The sequence below is a fragment of the Typopeltis vanoorti genome, chromosome 6 (genome assembly GCF_054136105.1).
Source record: "Typopeltis vanoorti isolate ZY-2024b chromosome 6, IOZ_Tvanoo_1.0, whole genome shotgun sequence".
In the NCBI taxonomy this organism is placed as follows: domain Eukaryota; kingdom Metazoa; phylum Arthropoda; class Arachnida; order Uropygi; family Thelyphonidae; genus Typopeltis; species Typopeltis vanoorti.
Genome location: NC_143554.1, coordinates 122,591,052 through 122,615,972, shown reverse-complemented (window position 1 = coordinate 122,615,972; position 24,921 = coordinate 122,591,052). Strand labels below are relative to the sequence as shown.

Genomic DNA, 24,921 nt, shown 5'->3' with positions numbered 1-24,921 from the left:
AAGAAATTGAAATGTTCTCAAGCAAGCATGAGTATAGTATTGAGAGAGTATTCTAATAACTGAAGTTTTCAAAATAATCACTGCAATAGCAGTGGAAAGGTAATAACTACATCAAGAGATAAGAGGAGATTTGAAGAATATCGTGAAGAAAAACTGCTTCCAAAATGTAAGGTATTTTAATAGGAGATGGAAAGAACTAGGTGTGAATGTGTCTAAATCTACAACATTGAGATGACTTCACAAATTGAGATTTAAATCACGTGTGCCTAAGATGAAGCCACTTATGATGTCTAAGCAAAAAGACAGATAGAGTGCGATGATGTAAGCCAAGGCTGTTGTGGGGTCAAGAGGACTGGAAAAAGGTACTTTTTTTAGCAATGACAGTATGTTTTGTGTGTCCCATGGTCATCAAGGGATATGCTTTTGGTGTCTTAAGCAAAAAGCATTTGATAAAGATTGCATGAAACGTTCAATGAAATTTGCAACCTCTGCCATAGTATAGGCTTATATGACTGCAGAGGGTCCAGGTAGGCTGTGTATTGTGTACAAAAGAGTCGATTCCAAAGTGTACCAAGAAATTCTTGAGCACTTTGTTACCAGCATCAGAAAATTTATGTGATGGTGATTTCCTTCTTCAGCAAGATTCAGCTTCTTGTCACACTTTCAAGATCTAGATCACTGCTAGATCACTCAAAGAAAGGCAAATCAATGTAATTCCTTGGCTTGCAAACTCACCAGATTTAAACCCCCATTGAGAAAGAGCCCCAAGAGACAAAAATGAACTTGTTTCTAGTCTGCAGACCATATGGGCATGTTTGATAAAAAAACAAAGACTGAACTGCTAGTAAATAATATGCCCAATGAATGGTCATAAAATCTAAGGGGAGGAGGCAACAAAGTACTAATTATTACGTTGTTTCCCTTTGACTAATTTTTGTGCATTTATTTTTGCATTATTTTAATATTTTGAACAATGCTAAAAATTATTCTAATTTTGTGAATGTTTTCAAATAACAGTTTTCTTATAATTTATATTACAACATTTTTATATGTTTACATGGTTATATAATCTACAAAGTATGTAGATTTAGATGATACTAATTCATATTTGGTAATAGTTATTTTCTATGCAATAAATTAGAATTGCAACTCATTCAACACATTTTCTTTGATTATTCTAATTTTTTGATTCAGAGATGTATAATATAAGAAAGGAGACAAATGGAATGATATGATTGAGATATTTAAACTGTTGAAAGATATTTATAGGATTGACATAGGGAAGATTTTTCATATGGCAGAATAAGGGTAAGGAAAATGACACAAGGCCATCCCTGGAAATTGCAAAAGGAGATAGTGAGAGGGTCAGAAAAGTAAGTTCTTTGTGTGGAGAATGGTAGCAGATGGAATGTATTGCCTGAGAGGGCAGTTAATAGTGTAGAAAGTGAATGAGTTTAAAGAATGGCATGATAGGATTTGTGTTGTTAAAGGTAGACAAAAACAAAAAATAGTGGCAATCCACTGTCATTCTCCTTACTGAGATGCCACTCTCTAATACTTGGGTGATATATACCAATCACCCAGTTTTCATCTACACTATTCACCAATGTAATAAATAACCATTCTCATACCAATCAGATTAAATACTAACTTATCAACCTTGTTACTAAACTTCTTTTGCAGCTCAGTGATGATTACAAACAAAATGACAAATTTTCTCTGTTCTGAAACTGCAGTGGTCTCTCATGTTGTAATAGAATACAGAATATTATTCTTTGTTTTGAAGTTTTCATGTTCTGATGAAATTATATCATGAATATTTATGCATTTTTTTTAACCAAAAGAGAATTAACCATTACCTGCCAAGATGTAATAGGTGGCTGCAAGGGAACAACATAATTCCTATGGTGAACAATGTTCTGCTGTTGTTGCTGAAGCCGATTTTCCATCTCTTTTCTTCTTTGATCTTGACTTTTTGGTTTTGCTTTTCGTTTTGGTGTTGGCTGGATCAACAGAAGTGGCATAGCATTTCCCAAATCTTCACAGTTCTGCACTTCACCAATGCGAAGAACTTTAACAGGTGTCATGCTTTTTTTTGAAGCTGCAGATGTACTTTCACTCACTGCAGTACTGCATTTAGGATCACTTTCTGCAGTTTCTCGAATTACTTTATTTTTTATCTCATTCATCCGTTCTTCAAACTTCTGACGACTCCATTTCCTGTTCTTTCCAACTCTTTCGTTTATTTGTTTTTTCACATATTTCTGTATTAATGGCAAAGGTAGTTCAAATAAAGACTGTAAATCTTTCTGAATAGTAAATACCGTTTCTCTACCATGTTCTATGGCATATTTACTTATAAGTTCCTCCGCCAAACCCTCAGATAATAGGACTCTTCCAGTATCTAACAATATTCCTTTCTCAGGTCGACCAAGGTGCTCTCTTAGATCCAGCACATCTGTAAAACGTAAATAAAATTTTGTTACCTAAAGAATAAATTAAATTTTAAGTATAATCGGAAATGTCCAAAATTTTGAATTCAATATTAATTCTTCTTACAAGCAAATTAAACTTTAAGGGTTGCATAAGGGTCAAAGCTGAATAACTGATAAAAATATTTACATAGAAGGTAAGAACTAACCAGATTTAATGTTCAATTCTCACCTTCTCATGGTATACTCCATTAATAGGTATCTACCCAAATAATGAATGCATCAGGACGAGCTAGCAATTTGAGATTTAGCCAACAAAATTGTATTCTTATTAACTTATACCAAAATAAAACGATGGTACAGCACAATGGAATTTCATGCCAGCTGGGATGTCACTCAGTAAAACCATGCCCCCTACTGTTTTTTGTCAGCGAACCAGGGCAAACAGTGAAAAGTCGGTGACTGAAAGCTCCAGCAACTCCACATTAGCAGAGTTCAAGATGAGAGCAATCAACATAAAAAAGCATCAATGGAAAAGAAATATAACTAACAGAAGAAGTGTATAAGTACTAGATTGACATAATAGGTGGTTACTGAAACAAAAATGGGTGAGATTTTTATAAGCAATAAATACCAGATGTTATATTCAAGTAGTAATGATCTGGGAAAAGAAGGGGAAGCTATAGTATTCAACATTAAATATTATTAAGACAGACTTCCAGGGAGTCAGGTCAGGGACTCATCAAGGGTAGCCACATTACCTACACCAGCTGTCACCTTTTTTTTTCTTGAATTCATTCATACTATCTAAAATCACCTCTCAAGGAAATTCATTCCAATATCACTCTAAGACACAAAAATCTAACTCTCATCCTCTTCTTCACTGCATTCATTCTCAACTTCCATGGATTCCCTCTGAAACTATCCCCATCCTCCAAATTCCATCTACTGGCATCCTGCATGATCATTTCAGAAGACCGTAAATCTCAATCATATCACCCCCCCCTCTTTCTCCTGTTTGCTAGTGTTTGCAGTTTACAAATTCTCAGTTGGTCTTCACAATCTGTATTCCACAATTCTGACATCATCTTTACCACTATCACTACCGTATCAACATCACTACGGAAAACAGACCTATGCACAATAGTCCAAGTGATGTCATATCAAGACCTTGTAAAGAGGCACAAGGACTTCCTTATCCTAAGATTCATTTCAGCAGCATAATTATCCTCTGAACTGTATTTGCAATCTGCTATATGGCCCTTGAACTTCAACTTCCTAGCTACTAAAACCCCATGATCACCAGCCTGATCAGTTTCTTCTAACATAATCTCACTAATATAATATGATATTGGATATCTCATTATACCAAAGTGCATGAGTTTATATTGGCTGACACTGAACTGATAAATATTTTCCCATGCCCACAATTCCAGCCTATTCATATCATTCTGTAAGTGCTACATATCAGACAATCCTGATTACCCAGCCTATTCTTTGCATCATCAACAAACAGTTGTATCTAACTTGTTAAATCCTTTCCAATGTCATTAATTTAAAGACTAAATAACAATGGACCAAGGACTGATCCCTGTTGTGATACAACAGTTCACCTTAACATCTTGCAAACTCATATTCCCATATACTACTTTTTGATATCTATCACTCAGCTATTCTCTTATCCATGCTAGTATTTTATAATCCAATCCCATATTCTCCAATTTATGCAAGACTTCCATGCTGTATCCTGTCAAGAGCCTTAACAAAACATTATTATTATTACAGGCTACTCAAGGAGTCCTTAGAATCATTGAGAGAGGCCCTAAACATCATGCCAAGAACTATCCAACATTTGCACAGTATCATACTTTGCTTTGAACTCATTCACATTCATGGCACCCACAACAGACTCTGGCAACCTATTAATTTTGTAAAAACCTCTCAGTAATTTGCATGTCTCAATTATATCACCCAGTTTCTGTAATCCACAAATCTTCAACCTGTTCTCATAAGATTCATTTCATAATAGACCTGATCCCATCTTGGCCACTCGGTTCTGGATCCCCTTCACCTCCTCCTCATCACCAAAAAATCCTGGTGCCCAGATCTTCATACAGTAGTCAAGATGGGATCTTATCAAGGCTTGATAAAGAGCAATAACCTACTTGTCTCTGCTCATCAAAGTATTCTTCAGTAACCAAGTAATCTGATTAGCTGCTTTAGCCACTTTTGCTATGTGCTCCCATAAACTATAATTCTCTATCCACTAACACTCCCAAGTCTCTGGCTTCGTCAATTTCCTGGAGTACCAATGTGGTATACAGCTAGTAATCTTTTCATCCCAAAATGCATAACCTACACTTTGCCACAATAAACTGACATCCATTCTCCTTTGCCCAGTCTGCCAATCTATCCAAATTATCTTGCAAAATTTTGACATCATCTTATTAACTATTGCTCTACCCAACTTTGCATCATCAGCAAATAATTGAACAGTTCCTCTCAGATCCTTTCCTATATCGCTAATATATAAATTAAACAGCAGCAGTCCTAGAACAGAACCCTGCAACATTCCATTAGTCACAGGCCTTCTTTTGGATTCTACTGTTGAATAAACTACTCTGATATATCTCCATCAAAAACTACTCTGATATATCTCCATCAAAAACTCTCCTATCTATCTCACCAACCCTATATCCATCCCCATGTGCTACACTGCAGCTGACTGATTAGAATTCCATGTGGTATCCTGTCAAAGGCCTTTGCAAAGTCCAGCAGTATCACTGTAAACTCATTACCTTTATCCAACTCAGCTGTTATTGTATTATAAAAATGAGCAAGTTATTGAGACGTAACCTACCCTTCACAAAACTATGCTACCCCTCCCACCATTTTGATCTAGCCATTCCTGTATTTTGCTCTTGACCAACTTCTGATATGCTAATTGGTCAGTAATTTGATACATCAATATTTATATAATGGAACAATTTCCCCCATATTTCCATCCCTTTGAGACTAACCCAGAATTGAGACTTAGATTAAACAATGTGGTTAATGGCACTGACAATTCTCTCATCGCTTCAAGTAAAACTCGAGCTGGTATACCATCCAATCCCTCAGCCATATTCATATTAAAGTTCTGTAATATGTTATGCACCTCCATTTCATTTACCTCATTTCCCCATAAAAGCCTTTTGCTCTCTCGTTCCTGGAATATCACCACCTGGATGATACATTTTTGCAAAGTGTTCACCAAGTAATTCTACTATTTCGATTGATTCAGTTACTTCCCTACCATCAGCATTCATTAAAATCATTCTGCCATATACATTCTTTCTTTTACTTGCAGCATATCAAAAGAACTGTTTAGGACTCTCTTTAGTCTGCACTGCTAACTTCATTTCATACTTTGCTTTTGCCTTTCTTACCACACTAGCTACTCTTCTGGCCTGTGCCTTGTACTGTACATGTGCCTGCTGGTCACTTTTCTCCTTGAATTCCCTCCATAATTGTTTCTTTTTTTGCAGCTCCAGCTTAATGATGATATTCATCCATTTAACTCCCACTTGATTTACTCTCCTGATTCTAGGTATGCAGTCTGCCATTACCTCTCTCTCTTAAACACTCCTTTCATATCACTCAAACTGTCTGCTGTCTCTCACCACCATCCATGCAACAAAAAAAAAAAAAAAAAAACACTTCTCTTGCAGTTTTACATGCCATGGCACCAATCCAAGCAATCTCGTCATACTTACCAGCTCTGTAATTCCACACACTGAGCCACCTCCCAGATCATATGAACAGTCTCACCAATTGGTGGCAATGTCGTCATAGACAAATTCTCAGATGCAATTACTACATCGAGCTCTCTCGAACTGGTAGTATATTCCATCACATGCTGTCTCAGATAATTACCCCTTAGTAACTGCATAAATTCCATTTCTTTCCTCCCATGTGTCCTCTCCTCTTTCCAATCTATGTTCCCATAATTGAAATTTCCCATAATAATCACATGTCCTCCACTCATTGAGTCTATTTTCCGATGAATACTATCTCCCAACATCTTTTCCATTCACTGGTCTATAACAGCATCAAAGTGTATATATCTTAGACTGTGTTGCTGTAAAATAGGCCTCCAACAAGTCTTGTGACACAATGGGTGCGCTGATACATTGATAAAGTATATTATTATTATTTGTCACCTCCAGGGAGTCCAAAGACTCATCGAGGGAGGGCATCCACCCTACAACTCTCTCTCTCTCTCCACCACTCACAATCCACCACAACTACACCAACCACCACCACTATTAGTATTTCCAGACAATCACAAACATCCATGCCCACGTGGGATTCAAACCCGCTGCCTTTTCGCTGGGGAGCAGAATACACTAACCACTCGGCCAGCCAGGGTGGCATATATATCAATGCGGCATATATATATATATATATATATATATATATACACACACACACACACACACACACACACACACACACACACACACACTTTATCAATGGATGGCTAGTTAGCTGCGCTCAAAAAACGGAAGTAAAAGAGTTTTTCATCCTGCATACAGGCAAACCACCAGAGAGCAAAAGTTATAGACAAAAAGTAGTACTGGTGGCAATAGATGGAAATGTCAGTAGATACGAGATAGTAATTTTATGTGTCAACTGAGAATTAAGCAGCAGAAGTGGGTTGTATTGAGTAGAGTGCCATCTCACAATGAGTCCTTAGAAGTGTCACATAAAGGTTTTAATTATGTCAATGATATAGTTACTGGATTGCAGGGAGATATTCAGTTGTTTCCAGATGATGTGACGCTTAGGAGGGCTATTAGAAATAGTACTGATGCTGTGGCCAATCAAGAGGATTTGAGTAGGCTGGACAGATGGATAAATGAATGTGGATTTCAGAAAAAAAAGGGTTACTTCCATTGTATAAAGCCATGATTAGATTACATCTGAATTATTGTGCTCATATCTGGTCACCATGATTTGAGGGGATGAGGTAATCTTGCTGAGAATGAAGAAGCAAGTAAAAACGATCAGAATTGCAGAGTAGTTAATTATGAGGATAGACTAAGAATATGCAAACTGAATAATCTGGTGGATAGAAAATGAAAGAGTGATATGACTGAGTCATTTAAGTTGTTGAGAAGTATTTACCAGATTGAAAATGGAGAAATGCTTTGTAAAGCAAGTGGAAGGAACAAGGGGAGGGGGGGGGCATCCCTGGAAGTTGCAAAAAGAAGGAGAGTAAGTGAGTAAGAAGTGATTATTATTATTTTTTTTTTTTGCATGGATGGTGATGAGAGACAGCAGACAGTTTAAGGAGTGATATGATAGTCTGTGTTGTCTAAGATAGGCCTCCAGCAATGAATCTTGTGGTACTATGAAAGTTTGAATAATATTAGTATTATATATGAAAATATAAACAATAGATAATGAACAGTTGTTTGAAAAGTAAAAAGCGCAGACAGACTAGCTAACTACTAGTCTCCTCTCATATCTCTTCAGCCACTGGATGATAAATAACTTTCTGCCTTACACAACACCACCATCACCTTCTTTATTAAGAGGCTTGAAATGGAAAAATCATGTTTGATATTCACTGTAGAGTTCCATAGTATCAGTTGAATTTTAATAGCAGGAGTTGAAATAAAAAAATAGGCAAAAGAGCTGTGGTACTATGAAAGTTTGAATAATATTAGTATTATATATGAAAATATAAACAATAGATAATGAACAGTTGTTTGAAAAGTAAAAAGCACAGACAGACTAGCTAACTACTAGTCTCCTCTCATATCTCTTCAGCCACTGGATGATAAATAACTTTCTGACTTACAAAACACCACCATCACCTTCTTTATTAAGAGGCTTGAAATGGAAAAATCATGTTTGATATTCACTGTAGAGCTCCATAGTATGAGTTAAATTTTAATAGCAGGAATTGAAATAAAAAAATAGGCAAAAGAGAAATCTAATTTGTCATTGCTGATCCCAAGCCTGGTTGAGAAAGGAAGAAGGTTTGGCAAATGGCTAATCCACCTTTCCAATAAAAACTAAATGCTTATAGAAACTAAGAATCCTGAACAAACCATAACTGAAGAAAAGAACAGAATCCTCTGCAAGACACCAGACAGTGAATCTCAGCTGGGGAGTAAAAACAGCAAAAATGAAGTCTCAGAGTGAAAGCCTTTTGGAAGCTCTAAGATGGAAAAAAACTCAACTGGTGTCACCAAAATATAACTTAAAATTTGCAACATGGAATGTAAGAATCTTATATGAAACTGGAAAAACAAGACAGGTTATCTCAGAACTGGATGCTTATGATATAGACATTTTGGGAATTAGTGAGCTCAGATGGATAGGTTTTAGACAGATGTAGCTGTAGAAAAACATACAGTCCTATTGCCTTATTGAATGGGAATCAGTAAATGACAATCAATACTACATGTTTCAATTCAACATATGTCAAAATGTCAAATATACAAATTTATGCACCTACAAATGATGCTGATGATGAGAAAAAGGAAAACTTTTATGAAAAACTGCAAAAAGTAATAAATAAAATACCCAAACATGACATTCTTATAATGATGGGCGATTTTAACATAAAAATAGGAAGAAAAATCCAAGACAGTTGAAAAGCAATAGGAAATGAAGCTTGTGGTAGAATAAATCAAAATGGCATAAGATTATTATTATTATTATTCAGGCCTCCATGGAGTCAAAAGACTCATCGCAGGAGGTCCTTCCTAGGAAATAGACTTTGTGTTTCCACTCTATCAGGCAATGCATCCCACGGTTCAACCACCCTCCATGCAAAGAAACCACTCCTCACCCTCTTGCTCACAGTTTCCTTTCGTAACTTCCAGGGATGGCCCCTTGTCATCACTCCTTCCCATTGTTCAACCAAGCGAAAGAACTCCCCAGTGTCAATCCTATAACCACCTCTCAACAGTTTAAAAGTCGCAATCACATCATCTCTCCTTCTTCTATCCACCAAACTCTGCAGTCCACATTCCCTCAGCTGATCCTCATAACTAACATTTTACAGTCCTGAAACCATCTTTGTTATCTGCGTTTGTACCCTTTCCACAGTTAATTTATCCCCTTCAAATCCTGGGGACCAAATCTGAGAACAATAGTCTAAGTGTGGTCTGATCAAGGTCTTATACAACGCAATAATAACTCTTATCTGTGCAGGTTAGCATCCTTCTCATTATTGCAGCAATCCTCTGTGTCACCTTCACCACCTTTGCAATATGACCCCTAAATTTCAGGTTTATATCAATCATCAACTCAAAATCTCTTGTCTCCCCTACTTCCTCCAGTATAGCTCCTCCAATAGAGTATGCAGCATCCCATCAATGTGTCCCAAACCTCAAGGCCTTACATTTTGCTGCATTAAACTGACACGATACCCCCATTCATTTGCCGATCTGTCTAGCTTATTTAAATCCTCTTGCAGGGCTACCACATCTGCACTATTACTAATAAACCTTCCCAGTTTCACATCATCCATAAACAACTGACTATCTCCTTGCAATCCACTGACAATGTCATTGATATAAAGGTTAAACAATATAGGTCCCAGTACTGAGCCCTCTGGGACCCCCACTTGTAACCTTCTGCCTCCTTGAAACTGTCCACCCACAACTCTCTTATACCTATTGGACAGCAAATCCTGAATCCAGTTGACCAACCTGACATCCAAACCCACGTGCTGCAACTTAAATATCAGCTTATCATGTGGCACCCTGTCAAATGCCTTCGCTAAATCCAAGAAAATGGCAGTATATGCCTTTCCCTCATCTACTGATCTTCTAACTTTATTATAAAAGGCTAGCAAATTACTAAAACAAGAGCGCCCTTCACAAATCCACGTTGACTCTCAAGGATGATATTATCCTCATCTGCGCAATGTTGTATACGGTCCCTTACTAATTTCTCCAAGATCTTAACAACTAGTGATGACACACAAACTGGCCTATAATTATAGACACTTCAAGTCTGCTTCCACCCTTATGCAATGGCACTATCTTACTTTTCTTCCATTCCCTATGCACCTTTCCCGTAGGCAGACTTTCATTGAAAAGCCAGGTCAAAGGAACTATCAGTTCTTTAGCATATTCTCTCAAAACTCGTGAAATACCATCCAGTCCCACAGCTTTACTGACATCCAGAGTACTCAGCATTTGGAACACACTCTCCTCCTGCATGTCTAAATCTTGAACCTACTCTATCCCTCTAGTATTAAAATTACTTCTCCAGGATGAAATATTCCAATAGTGTGTTCATTGAACAATTTCACTATGTCCTCTACATCACTCATTCTATTCCCATTTTTATCCCACAATGTCTTTCTTCCACATTCATTTCTCCTCCGACTGGCGAGATAAAAAATTTCCCACGATTTTCTTTGGATCTTAGGGCCAATCTCTTTTCATATTCCAGTTCTTCCTTTATTACCATACTAGTCACTCTCCTGGCCTGTGTCTTATATTCTTCATGCATCTGCTCTTTATGCATCCTTTCTCCTTATATCTCTTTCATAACCTCTTTTTCGCATGCAGTTCCTGTTTAATATTATTTGTCATTCCCAAATTGCATCCACTTCTTCACTTGTGGAATACAGCTTACTATTGCAGCTAACAAATATTCCTTCACAATTTCCCAAGCACTAATGATATCCCAGCCTTCCAATTCCTCCCTACATGAAACTTCCCCAAGTTTATATCTAAGACTATTATAATCACTTGCCTTATAATTCCACATACGTTCCCGTCTTTTTGATACTCCTGCATGCCTATTCATTTTCCAAGTCAAAACCACATGGTCACTCTTTTCAACTGGTGGGAGAGATGTCATCTCAGTTATTACCAACTCTTCTGATGCTATGACCAAATCCAAAACTCTTGAACCTCTGGTTCCCTCTATTACATATTGCCTAAGACATTTATCCCTCAAGAATTCTAGAAATTCCATTCCCTTATTGCTACATGCATCTTCCTCTCCCTAATTTATACTGCTGTAGTTAAAATCTCCCATAACAATCATTCTTCTTGCACTTGCCAAGCTCAACTATTTAAACATCTCCTGGTCCACACCCTCTGTGCTCCTTGGTTTGTAGCAACACCCCACTAAATATCCTGTCTTGCCCACCTCTACCTCACACCATATGCTTTCAAAATCATTAGTGTCACTGCATTCCAAAGCCTCCACTCTTAGAGGACATAAGTAATCACTTATCATAAGCAGTACTCCATCACCACGCTTTCCCTTCCTATTGTGCCAAAAAATGCTGTACCCTGCTACTTCTATTCCTGTTATTATATCCTCTTTTGTCAACCACGTCTCAGTAATCCGAATAATCTTTGGCCAGGCTGATGCTATTAGCGGCACCAATTCCTCTCCTTTATTCTGAATAACCCTGGCATTAGTATAAAGCATAAAAATGCCACTGTTTCTATACCCAGAATTATCCCCTCTAGACTCCGCTGGGCTCAGTGTTATCTTCCAAGTATCCATTTCCACAAGAGGTCACCCCTGCTACCATCTACCCTAGGCATTCTATTTTCCCTGCATTGATACACCAACTCGTTCAGAACAGCAATCTCTCCAGATGCCTATGTCCTTCCTCATTCAAATGCAAGCGGTCTCTCGCATACAATTCCTTTCTGTCCTGAAACGCCCTCCAAGCATCCACACATTTCAATCCTTTCTTCTGACACATTCTAGCTATTATGTAATTCAATATTACTGCTCTTCTGCTCAGCTCGTCACTATCATACCTAGGCAATACGCACACTATCTTTCCTCTCTGCATCTTCTTTCGTACAACCTCAAGCAAGAATCTCATATCTCTCGCTGCCAAATTTACATTACCAGTCATTTTTGTTCCTACCATCACAATCATCTCAACTACTCTTTCACCCCTCTTAATTGCCATAGCCACACTTTCTATTGTTACTCCAAGCAAACACTCCTCACACATCCTATCTTGAACACAATGGATCACTGAGTCCCCATATTAGACCTCTTACCACCCTGTTCTTTGATTGCTCACATGCATCCCTCACACTCTCTCTCTCTCTCTCCTCTAACACTTTCTCTCTGTGTTCGCCTACTTACCTGCCTTACTGACATCACTCTATTCCTGGTTCCAGTGCTACCTTGCATTCTTCTCATTCCCTCTCTCCTACTGTTTATATTCTCTCCTCTTCTATCATTCCCTCTCTTCCACTTATCCTATTCTCTCCTCTTCTATCATTCACATAACTCACTCTCATTCCCTCTCTTCTGCTGATTAATATAATTTTGCAAGATAAACGACCTAATAGTTGGAGGTAGTCTTTTTAAACATAAAGATATTTATAAATTTACTTGGAATTCCCCTGATGGAAAAACCAGAAACCAAATTGATCACATAATAATAAACAGAAAATACAAAAGATCACTTCTGGATGTGAAGGTAAGATGAGGAGCAGATATTAGGTCAGATCATTTCTTAGTACTAGCCAAACTATGATTAAAACTTAAAGCAAATAAAACAAATGAAAGTAAGAATAGAAACAGATATGTTATAGCAAAATTAAATAACAAAGAAATAAAAGAACAGTTCATCACATCAATTAGAAAAAGATTCACAAATTGGGGCAAATGGATGAAGAAGAAAATGACTATCAAAAAAGAGTAAATGATAAATGCAAAAAATTTCAAGCTGCTTATAATGACTGTGCTAAAGAATGTTTAAAGTTGACTGGAAGAAAAATAAACAAAGAATGGATAACACCAAAAACCTGGAATTTAATTGAGGAAAGGAAAAGAAAAATACTACAAGACAGTACAAAGTCCAAAATGGTTTATCTAATGTATAAAGAAAAATATAATTCTGTCGACAAAGAAATCAGCCAGAATAGACAAAAGGTCATACACAGAAAACTTGGCAATGGAAGCACAGAGAGCAGCAGGGACAACTTAATGCAGTATATGAAATAATGAGAAAATTGTCTGGAAAGAAAAAGAAATTGGAAACTTACATAAAGGATAAAACAGTTAGACAGGAAGAATGACATAAACTAAATATAAGCATTGAAAAAATCACCCCAAACGAAGTAATGAACACAATAAAGAAACAAAAGTTCAGAAAGGTATGTGGAAATGACAACATATACATTGAATTACTAAAAGTAGATAAAGGTACTGCTGTAAATGAATTAACTAAATTATACACTCTGATTCTGGAAACTGAGAAAATACCAGATCATTGGAAGGAAGCAGTGATAGTGAAAATACCAAAAAAAAAAGGAGATCTAACAAAATGTGAAAACTGGAGAGGAATTAGCCTTCTATCTGTGCCAGGAAAGGTATTTAGCAGATTATTAATAGAAAGAATGAAAAATGAAATCGAAGCTATACTGAGGAAAGAACAAACAGGCGCTTCAGAACCAAAGCTGGAACAATACAACAGATCTTCATTTTGAGAAACATTATAGAACAAACTTTAGAATTTGGTGTTTCCTTGAATTTTATAGATTTTGTCAAAACCTTTGATTACATTAGAGAAATCTTCTGGAAAATCTTAAGCATCTATGGTATACCAAATAAGATAATAATGTTATCAAACAAATGTATGAAAACAGTCAATCCTAATCCCATGTTTTGGTACAGAACTCTGAGACAGAGGTCTTCCCCATTGTAACTGGAGTTTGACAGGGACGTGTACTGTCTGGTCTACTTTTCAATATAGTGATAGATTTGGTTATGACTAAAACCACGAAAACCAAAGCTGGCTGATGGAATTTGACAACATGTCTTAAAGATCTAGATCAGTGGTCGCCAAAGGGGTCAATATGACATTGTTAGGGGTCGATAGAAAAATATAAGACATCATTGTATGGGTAATATTTAATTCGATTAACTTGGATTACCTCCATGACAAAAGACATGGAGGTAATGACAACGCAATTAAGAGTGAATCGTGGGATCAGTACCTCCATCTTACAGGTCCATGAATAGAACCTGTAAGATGGAGTAAGGTCATGAAAATAGTTACTGAGGCCAATCAAGTAGGCCAAAATAACGTATTTACCAATAAACGGATGTTGGTGGTTCCTGCCAGCCGGCGCAGTGGAGCGAGATTGCAACACGTGCGTGGTTCTTATTTACTGATACTTACAAGCATTCGATCCCAGTCTCATTTTTGTGCATCGACATACATTTGAGCGTTAATGTTCTAAAATTCATCAACATACATATTATAATTCAATCGTTATTCATTCACGAACTAAACTTCTCTATGTTGAAGAGTTGAGCAGCACTGGTAGTAATACCAGTGATATTAATACCAGTAGTTTATTAATATCACTAGTAATACCAGTGATATTACTAGTGATAGTAATAGTAGTAGTAATAGAAATATAATAATATATACTCTATTATACACACAATAAACACTGTAACTATAAAATAAACAATCTAAAAACTCACATAAGTGTCTTTTTTTGCTTGTCCTATCATAATTACGCAATAGTAAAATATAGGGGGTCGATAAAAAGTCAAGAAACTCTTGAAGGGGTTGACGGTCAATTAATCTTGGCGACCCCTGATCTAGATTATGCAGATGACATTGTTTTGATTTCTTCTTTTCTTGTTTCATTGATTTGCAATAGAAAACAGAAAGATTAAGAGAAAATGCATCTCCAGCAGGCTTAAAAATAAATTAAGATAAAACAAATTAATAAGGATTAATAATAAAAGTAAAGAAACTCTAAAGATAGACAACACAGAAGTGAAAGATGTGGCAGACTTTCAATATCTTGTAGCAATAGTCAGCCAAAATGGTGGCACAGATGAAGATATTACACAGAGAATAACCAAAGCATGCAATGTTTCACAAGTCTATAGCCAATATAGAAATCTTCAGCATAGCAAGATTAAAACAAAACTGAAGATCTTTTTAAGTAATGTTAGATCTGTCCTACTGTATGGAGCAGAAACTTGGAAAATAAGTAAAATGCAAGAACAAAAATTAAAGTGGTATGAACAGTTGGGGGGGGGGGGGGAGTAAGAGAGCTTGATGTTTTGCTAATTTATAGCATGGAGAATCTGTAGCATCTACTATATAGGTCTGGAGAGAACTGGGTGTTTGTGCATTTCTGATATTTGTATATATCTGGGGGTGGGGGGTGCAAGAACTGAAGGATTTGAGTTTTTTTGTGATTTCAGGAGGCCAGGAAGAAACTTTTTTGAGCAGACTTTTCAATCTGAGATTTGGCAGGATTGTAATATAAAGGTCTGTGGGTGGAGTTGTCTCTGAGAATGATGTCCATTTTTCTATTGTATTCACTCATATTAAGAATAACAGTAGCACTCCCCTTATCAGCTCTGGGGATGACTATACTGCCATTTTTCATAATTTCTTGAAGGCAAGATAGCAGAGTTGACAAGACGCTACATTTCTTTCAGAAGGCAAAGACTGAGAAAGAATGCTGGCAACTTCAAGCCTAATGTTGTTAGCTATTTCCAGAGCTAAGTTACGGATACTGTATTCGATGTTGAACATTAGGTCTAGTGCGAGTACTTGGAAGCACAAAATTCATAAAGACAGAGAGGGATATCTCTAAGGGTTCTCAACTCCCCACTTCTTTGCCAATTTTTTTTAATGGAATATTTTGAAAAACAAGCTCTTGACTCAGTCTCAGTCCCTCTCAAGCCTTCTATCCAGTTAACAATTAACAGACACATTAGACTCTTTCCTCTCTCACCTCAACAGCATTCACTCCAGAATTAAGTTTACCATGGTATCGGAAACTAATAAGCAGTCCTTGAATTGTTTCTTTGAGACTTCTGAGAGAGAGACACTGACCTCAAGGAGGAGGAATAGAGAACAGCCTTTGAAAAGATGGGAAGAGACCATAACAGGACACTAGGCTTATTACTGGAAAGGAAAAAAAAAAAGAAACTAATAATAGTTTAGCCTGTTTAGGCACCTTGCTAATGCACCTACTCAATGGTAACCTGTTCTTGAGTACAGGAAGCCCACCCACACAAGCAGATATATTCTCAAACTTTCCCATCACCCCCCCCCACACATACACAACAATATGGTATCATTAAAACATTAAAACCAATAGAGTCTATAACCTTCTTCCAACAAGTCCTCCCTTTTCTTCAGAAAGATGATAGTAATGTTATCATCATCCCCTATGTCCTAAGCACTTCAGAAAAAAATCTTAAAGAAATACAATCTCTGCAAAGCTTTCAAACCCTATCAAATGCTTGCTAACATTATATGTTCTATTATAAGATCAGCTCCCACTTCTCTCTCTATGTATCTGGAGTATATAGAGTGTCTCCTTTCTGCAAGTTAGCTTACTATGGAAAGACAGAAAGATCATCCAACATCTGCATGGAAGAACACACAAAAAAATATATCTGCAGCAATGACTATGACTCTGCTCAATTGGGCCTTGTGAACCATGCTTTAGATACGAATCAATTTGAAAAACACCAGTATTTGCCATCACAGAAAATTTAGAAATGAAAGCCCATTTTTGAAATCTGCAGCTGCTCTCAGAAATTAGCCTAATTTAAACTTCATGTTAAACTTCATGCGTCATGTTAAACTTCCCAAAATATGGGAAACACCAATACTTTGAGATCCCAGTTCACATCCTAGAATGCTAACAGGTGCCCACAGGGCACCCCATGTTACGTGTCAAGACCAGTATGATAGTTCATCATCAACAACCATGGGTCCAATGCCCGTAGGTATCTGCTGCCATCTTGATATGATTCTTCTATTGCATTCTGTTTTGTGCAAGATGACTCAATTTGTGTATAGAGTTTCCGCACCATTTGAATGTCATCGCCCCATTCTCTGTTTGGTCCTCCTCTTCTGTTCTTTCCTTCAATCATTCCAAACAGCAATGTTTTTAATTTTCTCTAATCATTCATTCTACATATATGGCCAAATAGACATAGTTTCCTTTTGATTATTTTCTGGATCAGGTTTTCTTTTGGTTGTATTCGTCTGTAGATTTCCTCATTGTTCACTTTCTGTATCCAGCTTATTCTCAAGATCTTTCTATAGCACTTCCTCTCAAATGCCAATATTCTCCTTTCAGATTCTCTCAGGAGTACCCAGGCCTTGCATCCATAGAGCATGCTGCTGAAGATACAGGTTTCTACAATGTGCAGTTTAGTTTGCATCTTTATAGCTCGGCTCTTCCATATTTTGTCCATGGCTTTTAAAATAGTTGTTGCTCTGGCTATTCTAATTTTTATCTCTTTTTTTTGGGGTTCAAGTCTTGCGTCATGTGGCATCCAAGATATGTGAAGTGTTCCACATTTTCCAGTTGAAATCTGTCTATCGTAACTCTGTTCAATAACTCCTGTTGTCCGAATATTCCGTTTTTTCAAAGTTGACATTTAGTCCATATCTTTTTCCTTCTGTGCATAGTGTTTGCAATGTCTGTTCCAGCCTTGCTGCGTCTTCTTCAATCAGGATGATGTCATCTGCAAAGCAGAGGTAGTTTATTCTCATGCCATTTATTGAAATGCCTTCACCTTCTTCTTTAATCTTATCTAGTGTTCTTCCCAGATGTGTGATGAAGATGATTGGTGATATTGGGTCCCCTTGTCCTGTGCCTTGACTAGTGGCAAACCAATCTCCAGTCTCACCTGCTATTCTGATTTTTGTTTGTGCTTGGCTGTTTATATCTTTCAGCAGGCAGATCAATTTATTGTCCACACCATAGTATTCCAAGACAGCCGATGTAATATTTTGGTCAATATTATCAAATGCATTTTTGGAAGTCCACAAAACAGCAATATATCTTTTTGTTCTTTCTTCAAGCTTTCTCTGCTATTAATCTTAGTGCGAGTATTTGTAGCACTGTACTTCTATCTTGTCGAAATCCGGCTTGCTCATCCGGAAGATGTGCCTCCATATGCCCCTTCAGGCGTTCTGTTAGTATTTTCATCAGCACTTTGCCAAGATGACTCATTAATGTAATAGTTCTGTAATTGATGCATTCTAAAGCACTGCCTTTCTTATGAAGAACAACAAGACTGATTTTTTTCCGCTCTTCGGGGGCATACCCTGATCTCCATATTTCATTACATAGCTTATGTATTTCTTTTGCAACTGATTCTCCCCCATATTTTAGCATCTCGCCTATTATGTTGTTATTTCCAGGACTCTTGTTATTCTTGAGATGTTTTATAGCCTTATTCACCTCTTCTTCTAAGATGTCACTTTCAAAGATCTCTGCTGGTGGAGAGATTGCTTTTAGTTCTTTGATTACTTCTGTTGCAGTATCATTTAGTTGATTTTTATATAGTTCGCTGCAATATCTTGTCCATCAATACTTTACCATTTTCATCTTTGATTGCCACTTCCTATTGACATTTCTTATAAGTTTGTAGACCTCTCTAGTTTTGTGTTCTCCATAGTACTGTTCAATGTTTTTGCACTGGTCCTCCAACCATTTGGCTTTATCAGATCTTGCTGCTTCCCATACTTCATTGCATTTTTGATGGTATAACTCATTTACTGCATCTGAATTATCTCTTTTAGGTTTCAGTTCTCTTTTTCTCTTGTACCAATTTTAGGGTTTCCTGAATTATCCATTTCTTGTTGATCTTTTCTCTTTCAGGAATTACTTCCTGAAAAGAAGTATGATAGTTAATCACCTTTATTGTCACTATTGAGATTGAAGAAGTAAATATGAATGGAGAAGTGAGTGGTATGAGTACAGAAAATGAGAGAATGGGTGTGCAAGAGGAGAAGGGAAATGGGGAGGCTCAGGGTGAACAGGGGTACACAGCGTGAGAAAGGTGGATGCTCCAAGAGGAGGTGAGAGCATGTGTAGGCAGGAAAGAAATGGAATGACCAGGGATCAAGAGGAAACAGATGGAATTGAAAAGGGTTCTAAAATGAAGAAGCAGAAAGGGAAATGGCCATAGTCCAGCATGGAGAGATCACATCGAGTGAGTGGTATCAGTGGAACTAGCTGTAGATCTAGAAATGAGCTGTCATGTTTGTAATCCAATGCTAGAAGTATAAGAAACATGGCAGATGAAATGGTTGCACTAATTGCATCTGTTCACTCAAAGATTGTCAGAATAAGTGAGACATGGTTAGACGAGGACGACATCCTGACAGGAATAGAGATGGAAGGGTATGATATGTTTCGTGAGGATAGAAGGGGTAAAAAAGGGAGGGGGAGTGCTATTGATGATAGAGAAAGAGTTATGTCCATACAAGGTAGAGATGCCAGAGGGAAATAGGGCCAGTGGTTTTGAGGCAGTATGGTGTGAGATAGAGGTGAATAGAATCAAATACTTGGTGGGATGTTGTTATAGACCTGGTAATGTGGATGGTGGTGATATTGAAATGTTTAGTCAAATAAGCCAAGCAAATAAGAAAAGGGTGATCATTATGGGTGATTTTAATTATGGCAATATAGACTGAAATGAAGAGATAGCAACTGGAAGTAAAGAAAATGAGTTTCTTGAGTTTTTGAGGGATAACTACCTCGGACAGTAGGTAACAGAGGGCACACGAGGATTAAGGGTCTTGGATTTGGTCATCTCATCAGAGGATGTAATTATAAATGAGGTATCAAATCATCCACCAATTGGTTTAAGTGACCATGAGGTGATTACCTGGGTGGTTGCCAGCAGTGCAAGGACCCCTGTGAAAAAAGGGTATATGTGTGGAACTACAAGGGGGGTGATTATGAACAGCTGAGGAGACAGCTTGCAGGTGTAGCATAAAATGAGGAGTTAGCTGGAAAAGAGATCAATGCAGCTTGGGGAATTTTCAAAAACTATTTTGTAGATGCAATGTCTAAATGTATTCCAAGGGTGAGAAGGTTAAATAAGGTAGGTGTGAGATGGATGAATAAAGAGATTAAGCATGCGATATTGAGAAAAAGGGCAATGTGGAGGCAGCATAAGAGAAGTGGAAGTAACCAATTTCACGAGGTCTACAAAGACCAGGCAAGGAGGGTAACTTGGTTGGTGAGAGTAGCTAAAGAGAGGTATGAACAGCAGTTAGCTAATGAAGCCAAAAAGAATCCTAGGGAGTTCTTTCGATATGTAGCCAGCAAAAGAAAGAATGATTATGGAAGGATGACACTGATTGGAGGAAATGGTATAAAGACAGCTGTTGCAGAATGTGTAGTGGAGATACTTAATGAACAGTTCATAAAGATCTTTCAATTTTGTGAATGTGACTTCATGGAGAGATTGAGAGCAGTTGATGATGGGGAGGAGAGACTGACTCTAAGTGAGCAAGAGGTGTTTGGGGAGTTGAGTAAACTAGATGTAAATAAGGCTGTGGGACTTGATAATATATCACCACGTATTCTGAAGGAATGTGCCAGAGAGTTGACACCTGCCTTGACATATTTTTTTAATACGAGTCTTGCACTTGGTCAAGTTCCTAAAGAGTGGAAAGAGGGCAAAATTGTGCCACTTCATAAAGGAGGTGATCGAACTCATGCATCAAACTATAGGCCTATCTCTGTGTCAGGTGTTGTGGTTAAGTTGTTGGAGAAGCTTGTGAGAACTAGGATCCAGAGTTGGGTTGACAACAATGGTATAATCTTTGATGGACAGCATGGATTTGCTAAAGGGAGGTCATGTTTTAGTAATCTACTTACTTATTACAATAAAGTGACTGCTTCCTTGGACAGAGGAGAAGGATACACAGTAATATACTTGGATTTCGCAAAAGCTTTTGATAGAGTACCTCATGATAAGTTGACAGTCAAACTGGAGCAGATGGGGTTGGATATTAGATTAGTGCATTGGATTGGAGACTGGCTATCTGATAGGTATCAACAAGTTGTGTATGGGGGTGCAATATCCAGGAAAAGGAAAGTCACTAGTGGAGTGCCTCAGGGGTCTGTTTTAGGGCCATTACTATTTAACTTGTATATTAATGATATTGGCGAAGATTTGGATGGAGATATTCAGTTGTTTGCAGATGATGCAAAGTTAGGAAAAACCATAAAGAGTAGTGAAGATGTTGTGGCCTTGCAAGAAGACTTGAATAAATTGAGTGATTGGGCAAGCAAATGGGGATATGAGTTCAATGTTGCAAAATGTAAGGTTTCAAGATTTAGAAAACAAACATGGGATGCAGAATTTATGCTTGGTGAGAATATATTGTTGGAGGTAGAGGAAATAAGAGATCTGGAGGTGATAGTGGATAAGGATCTAAAATTTAGGGGACACATCGCCAAAATTGTGAAGACAACACAAAGACTTCTGGGAATGATGCGGAGGACACTAACATGTAGAAGTAAGGAAATTCTTGTCCCATTGTATAAGGCTTTGATTAGGCCACACATGGACTATTGTGTCCAGATTTGGTCACCGGATTTTCAGAAGGATGAAGAGATGTTGGAAAGGGTCCAAAGGCGACTGACTAAAGTAGTTTCTGACCTCTGGAATGTTGAGTATGAGGAGAGATTGAGAAGATGTAATTTGCAGAGTCTGGTGGAGAGAAGGAAGAGGGGAGATATGATAGAGACCTACAAGTTGGTAAAGGGTTGTTATAAGATCAATGGTGGAGAAGTTCTACAGAGAATAGTGGGATATCAGGGGAGAACCAGAGGTCATCCCTGGAAACTGTATAAAGAGGGTGTGAGTAGGGGAGTGAGAGGCAGGTTTTTTTCGTGCAGAGTTGTGAATGATTGGAATGTCTTGCCTGAGAGCGTGGTGTCTGCAAGGAGTTTGAGTGTGTTTAAGACACGGTATGATGTGATGTGTGTGTGTGTGATAAAAGGACCTCCCAGATGAGTCTTTGACTCCATGAGGTCTTAGGTAATAATAATAAAAATAATTATAGCAAAAGGCAGATTGCCAAAGAGCATATTTGCCAAAGACAGGCTAACTAACCTTCAACTGAAAAAACCTTTAATACATAAAATTTTCACTTATTTTCTCTTATGTGCATTTTCAGTATGAAATTATTGGAAAAACAACCACACATGCATACACACACACACACACACACACACACACATGCTGGCCAGATTTGGCCAAGTGGTTAGCATACCCACTCTCCAACCAATAAGCCATGGGTTCAATTCCCATTGTATGCATGGATGTTTGTGTTTGTCTAACTTTGTGTACTAATATAGCCTTTGATATGCACAGTATGACATTTGCTGTTTTTGCCCCATTAAAACCATAAATCATCAACACACAACAGAATTTCATCAGTGCAACATTTAACTTTTCTAAAAATGTGCCAAGACCGTCACCAATAATATAATTCAAAATTTCTCTAATAAACGACTTTTGAGTGCCTAAACTATCTATAAATTACAGAACATATAAAACACCTAATTTCTTCCTAGTTTAAATGTTAGTAAAGTTCATTAATTTAACGATGTCCAGGTAAGTAGAAACGTAGCAGTGAGTTTAAATAGTTGGAGTTGTTTGGATTTTTTTTTTTTTTTTTTTTTTTACATTATCTTCTCTGCTCAGTATTTTTTTTTTTTTAAATAGTTGGAACTAACTGCTTTATTTTAAAATGTAAGTTACTGGCTTATTGTGATTTCAAGTAATTATTTTCATTAACTACAATAACATGGCACAGCCACACATGAAGTTAAAGGAGTGTAATACTGAGCTCTTTTCAAACGAAACTGTTATCAAATAAAATCAGCCAAAAGAGCGACTTGCTGGCGTTGTAAATATTCATATACAACATAAAAAAGGTAATGGCAAAAATTCATAAGCTAAAAAAAAATAAACAAATAAAAATGAAGCAAACGACATTTTATTTCATTACCGATAACTATGACTATCACTAAACAGAAAATAATGCCTAAAGCCATAAAACACAACAAAGCGGAAGGATAGGTATTAGAGCACATAAACGGTTCTTAAACACTTACCTACAAACTCTTTTCCATGTGTCTTCCAAAATCTTCTTACTCTCTCGGACATGCTAGAAAGATCAGATATTTTTCTATGTTCCAGCTTTTCATTGATAAGTTTTAAAATGTCATCATATATTTCATTTGGCACTGGTGGTTTACAGCGGTCTCTGAATTTCGCTATTCTGTTGGTAAGGACAGCGTCAACCATATGAGCCATTTTTTTATAGTCTTTCTTTTGATTACCAGGTCTTAAAGAATACATGTATACTTATTTTAAGCCATTAAAAAAAACTGAAGGAAGGATGCAATTAATTCCTCTTATACATCAGAAATCACAGTATAAGAATGTCTCTCACATGTCGCCATTGCATAAATACTAGTTTTAGGATGAAGCGAAGCTAAAGCAGATACCTGCTTGGAAGGATAAACGTCGTGTTATAGACCAGCTGTTTGTGATTATGCTAAACAGGCGTAACAATGATTTTATAATACAGTATTGGAATTAAAACAAAAAGTATAACATACTATTATATACCGCGGAATATATAGTCTTATTATAATGAATAGAAATAATGAATATTAATATGCTCCTAATGGCATATCCCCCCCCCTCGGATGTTTTGTAGTATATATTTATCAAAAATCGTACTATGCTTAACAGGTAATTTTACCATTGTTTATTTCCATATAAACGTCTAGTAATAAGAAAATTCTGTAGCTATTTCTAGCGTGTCTATAGTGGTGAAGATCTTTTACACAAATTTCTACTGTAATATTTTCATAGGTTGTCGTTTGTCGTTGAGGGGTTGAATTTTATTTCTCAACCCCATTCGCTTCTCAGGAAGGAACACGTGCATTTATTTTATTTCAAGAAACGGAAGAGTTCTAGTGGATTCAGTTGAGTTGGCTGATTTGGATTTACCTCCGAAGCAACTCTTAATATTAGGCCAGCGTATTATTATTGCCTGTTAATTGTGGTTTGCTTCCAGTGGGAAAAATTAGCAGAAAAATATCTGAAGATGACGCCAATTCTGAAAATATCTATTTATAAACATTTTGTTTATATCATTACTTTAAAAACTTGATTAGTAATAATAATAAAATAAAAACCATTGATAAATATGAAATATGGAATAATTACAATTTTGGGTGATTATGGTAAGCTTAGGAGACCACAAGAAACAATGAAATATTTAACAGCAGTAATGTCTAATTGTCTTCGGAAATTAAGAGTTAAATAAAATAGATGAATAGTAGGATTAAACAGACAACCTAGAAGAAGAAGAAAAAGAAGGCTTTATAGAGGCAGTATAAAGTAGGAAGCAGTTACATGAGAAATATAAAGAAACAGGCCATGAAGGTAAGAGAAAGGACAACATGAAAAGCACATGGTAAATTATTTTGATATATGGGCAGTAGAAGAAAGAATGATTTAGGGAGGATGGTGCTAGTTGGAAAATGTAGATAGTGGAGATCATTTATCTACTGGCATACCACCTGTGACACATATAATTGAAATACGGTATTTAATGTACAGTTCATCATGGTATTGTAAAAGGCTATTTGATTCA

The 24,921-nt window shown here is 36.9% G+C and overlaps 1 protein-coding gene across 2 annotated transcripts in view; it reads right to left on the bottom strand.

Annotated features, from left to right (window-relative positions):
• Positions 1-23,658, bottom strand: part of LOC150105887 (uncharacterized) — a 201,920-nt gene extending 178,262 nt beyond the window's left edge. Inside the window, exons 1-2 of one of the 2 annotated variants that reach the window (XM_090393655.1) lie at positions 23,366-23,658; positions 1,860-2,458 (exon numbers count right to left, since the gene is read on the bottom strand). In XM_090393655.1, coding sequence (XP_090249781.1) covers positions 1,860-2,458; positions 23,366-23,612 — 846 coding nt within the window. In that variant the 5' untranslated portion in view covers positions 23,613-23,658. The remainder of the gene's footprint in view (positions 1-1,859; positions 2,459-23,365) is intronic. The other variant, XM_090393654.1, reaches the window with a different exon arrangement.
• Positions 23,659-24,921: the final 1,263 nt, after the last annotated feature.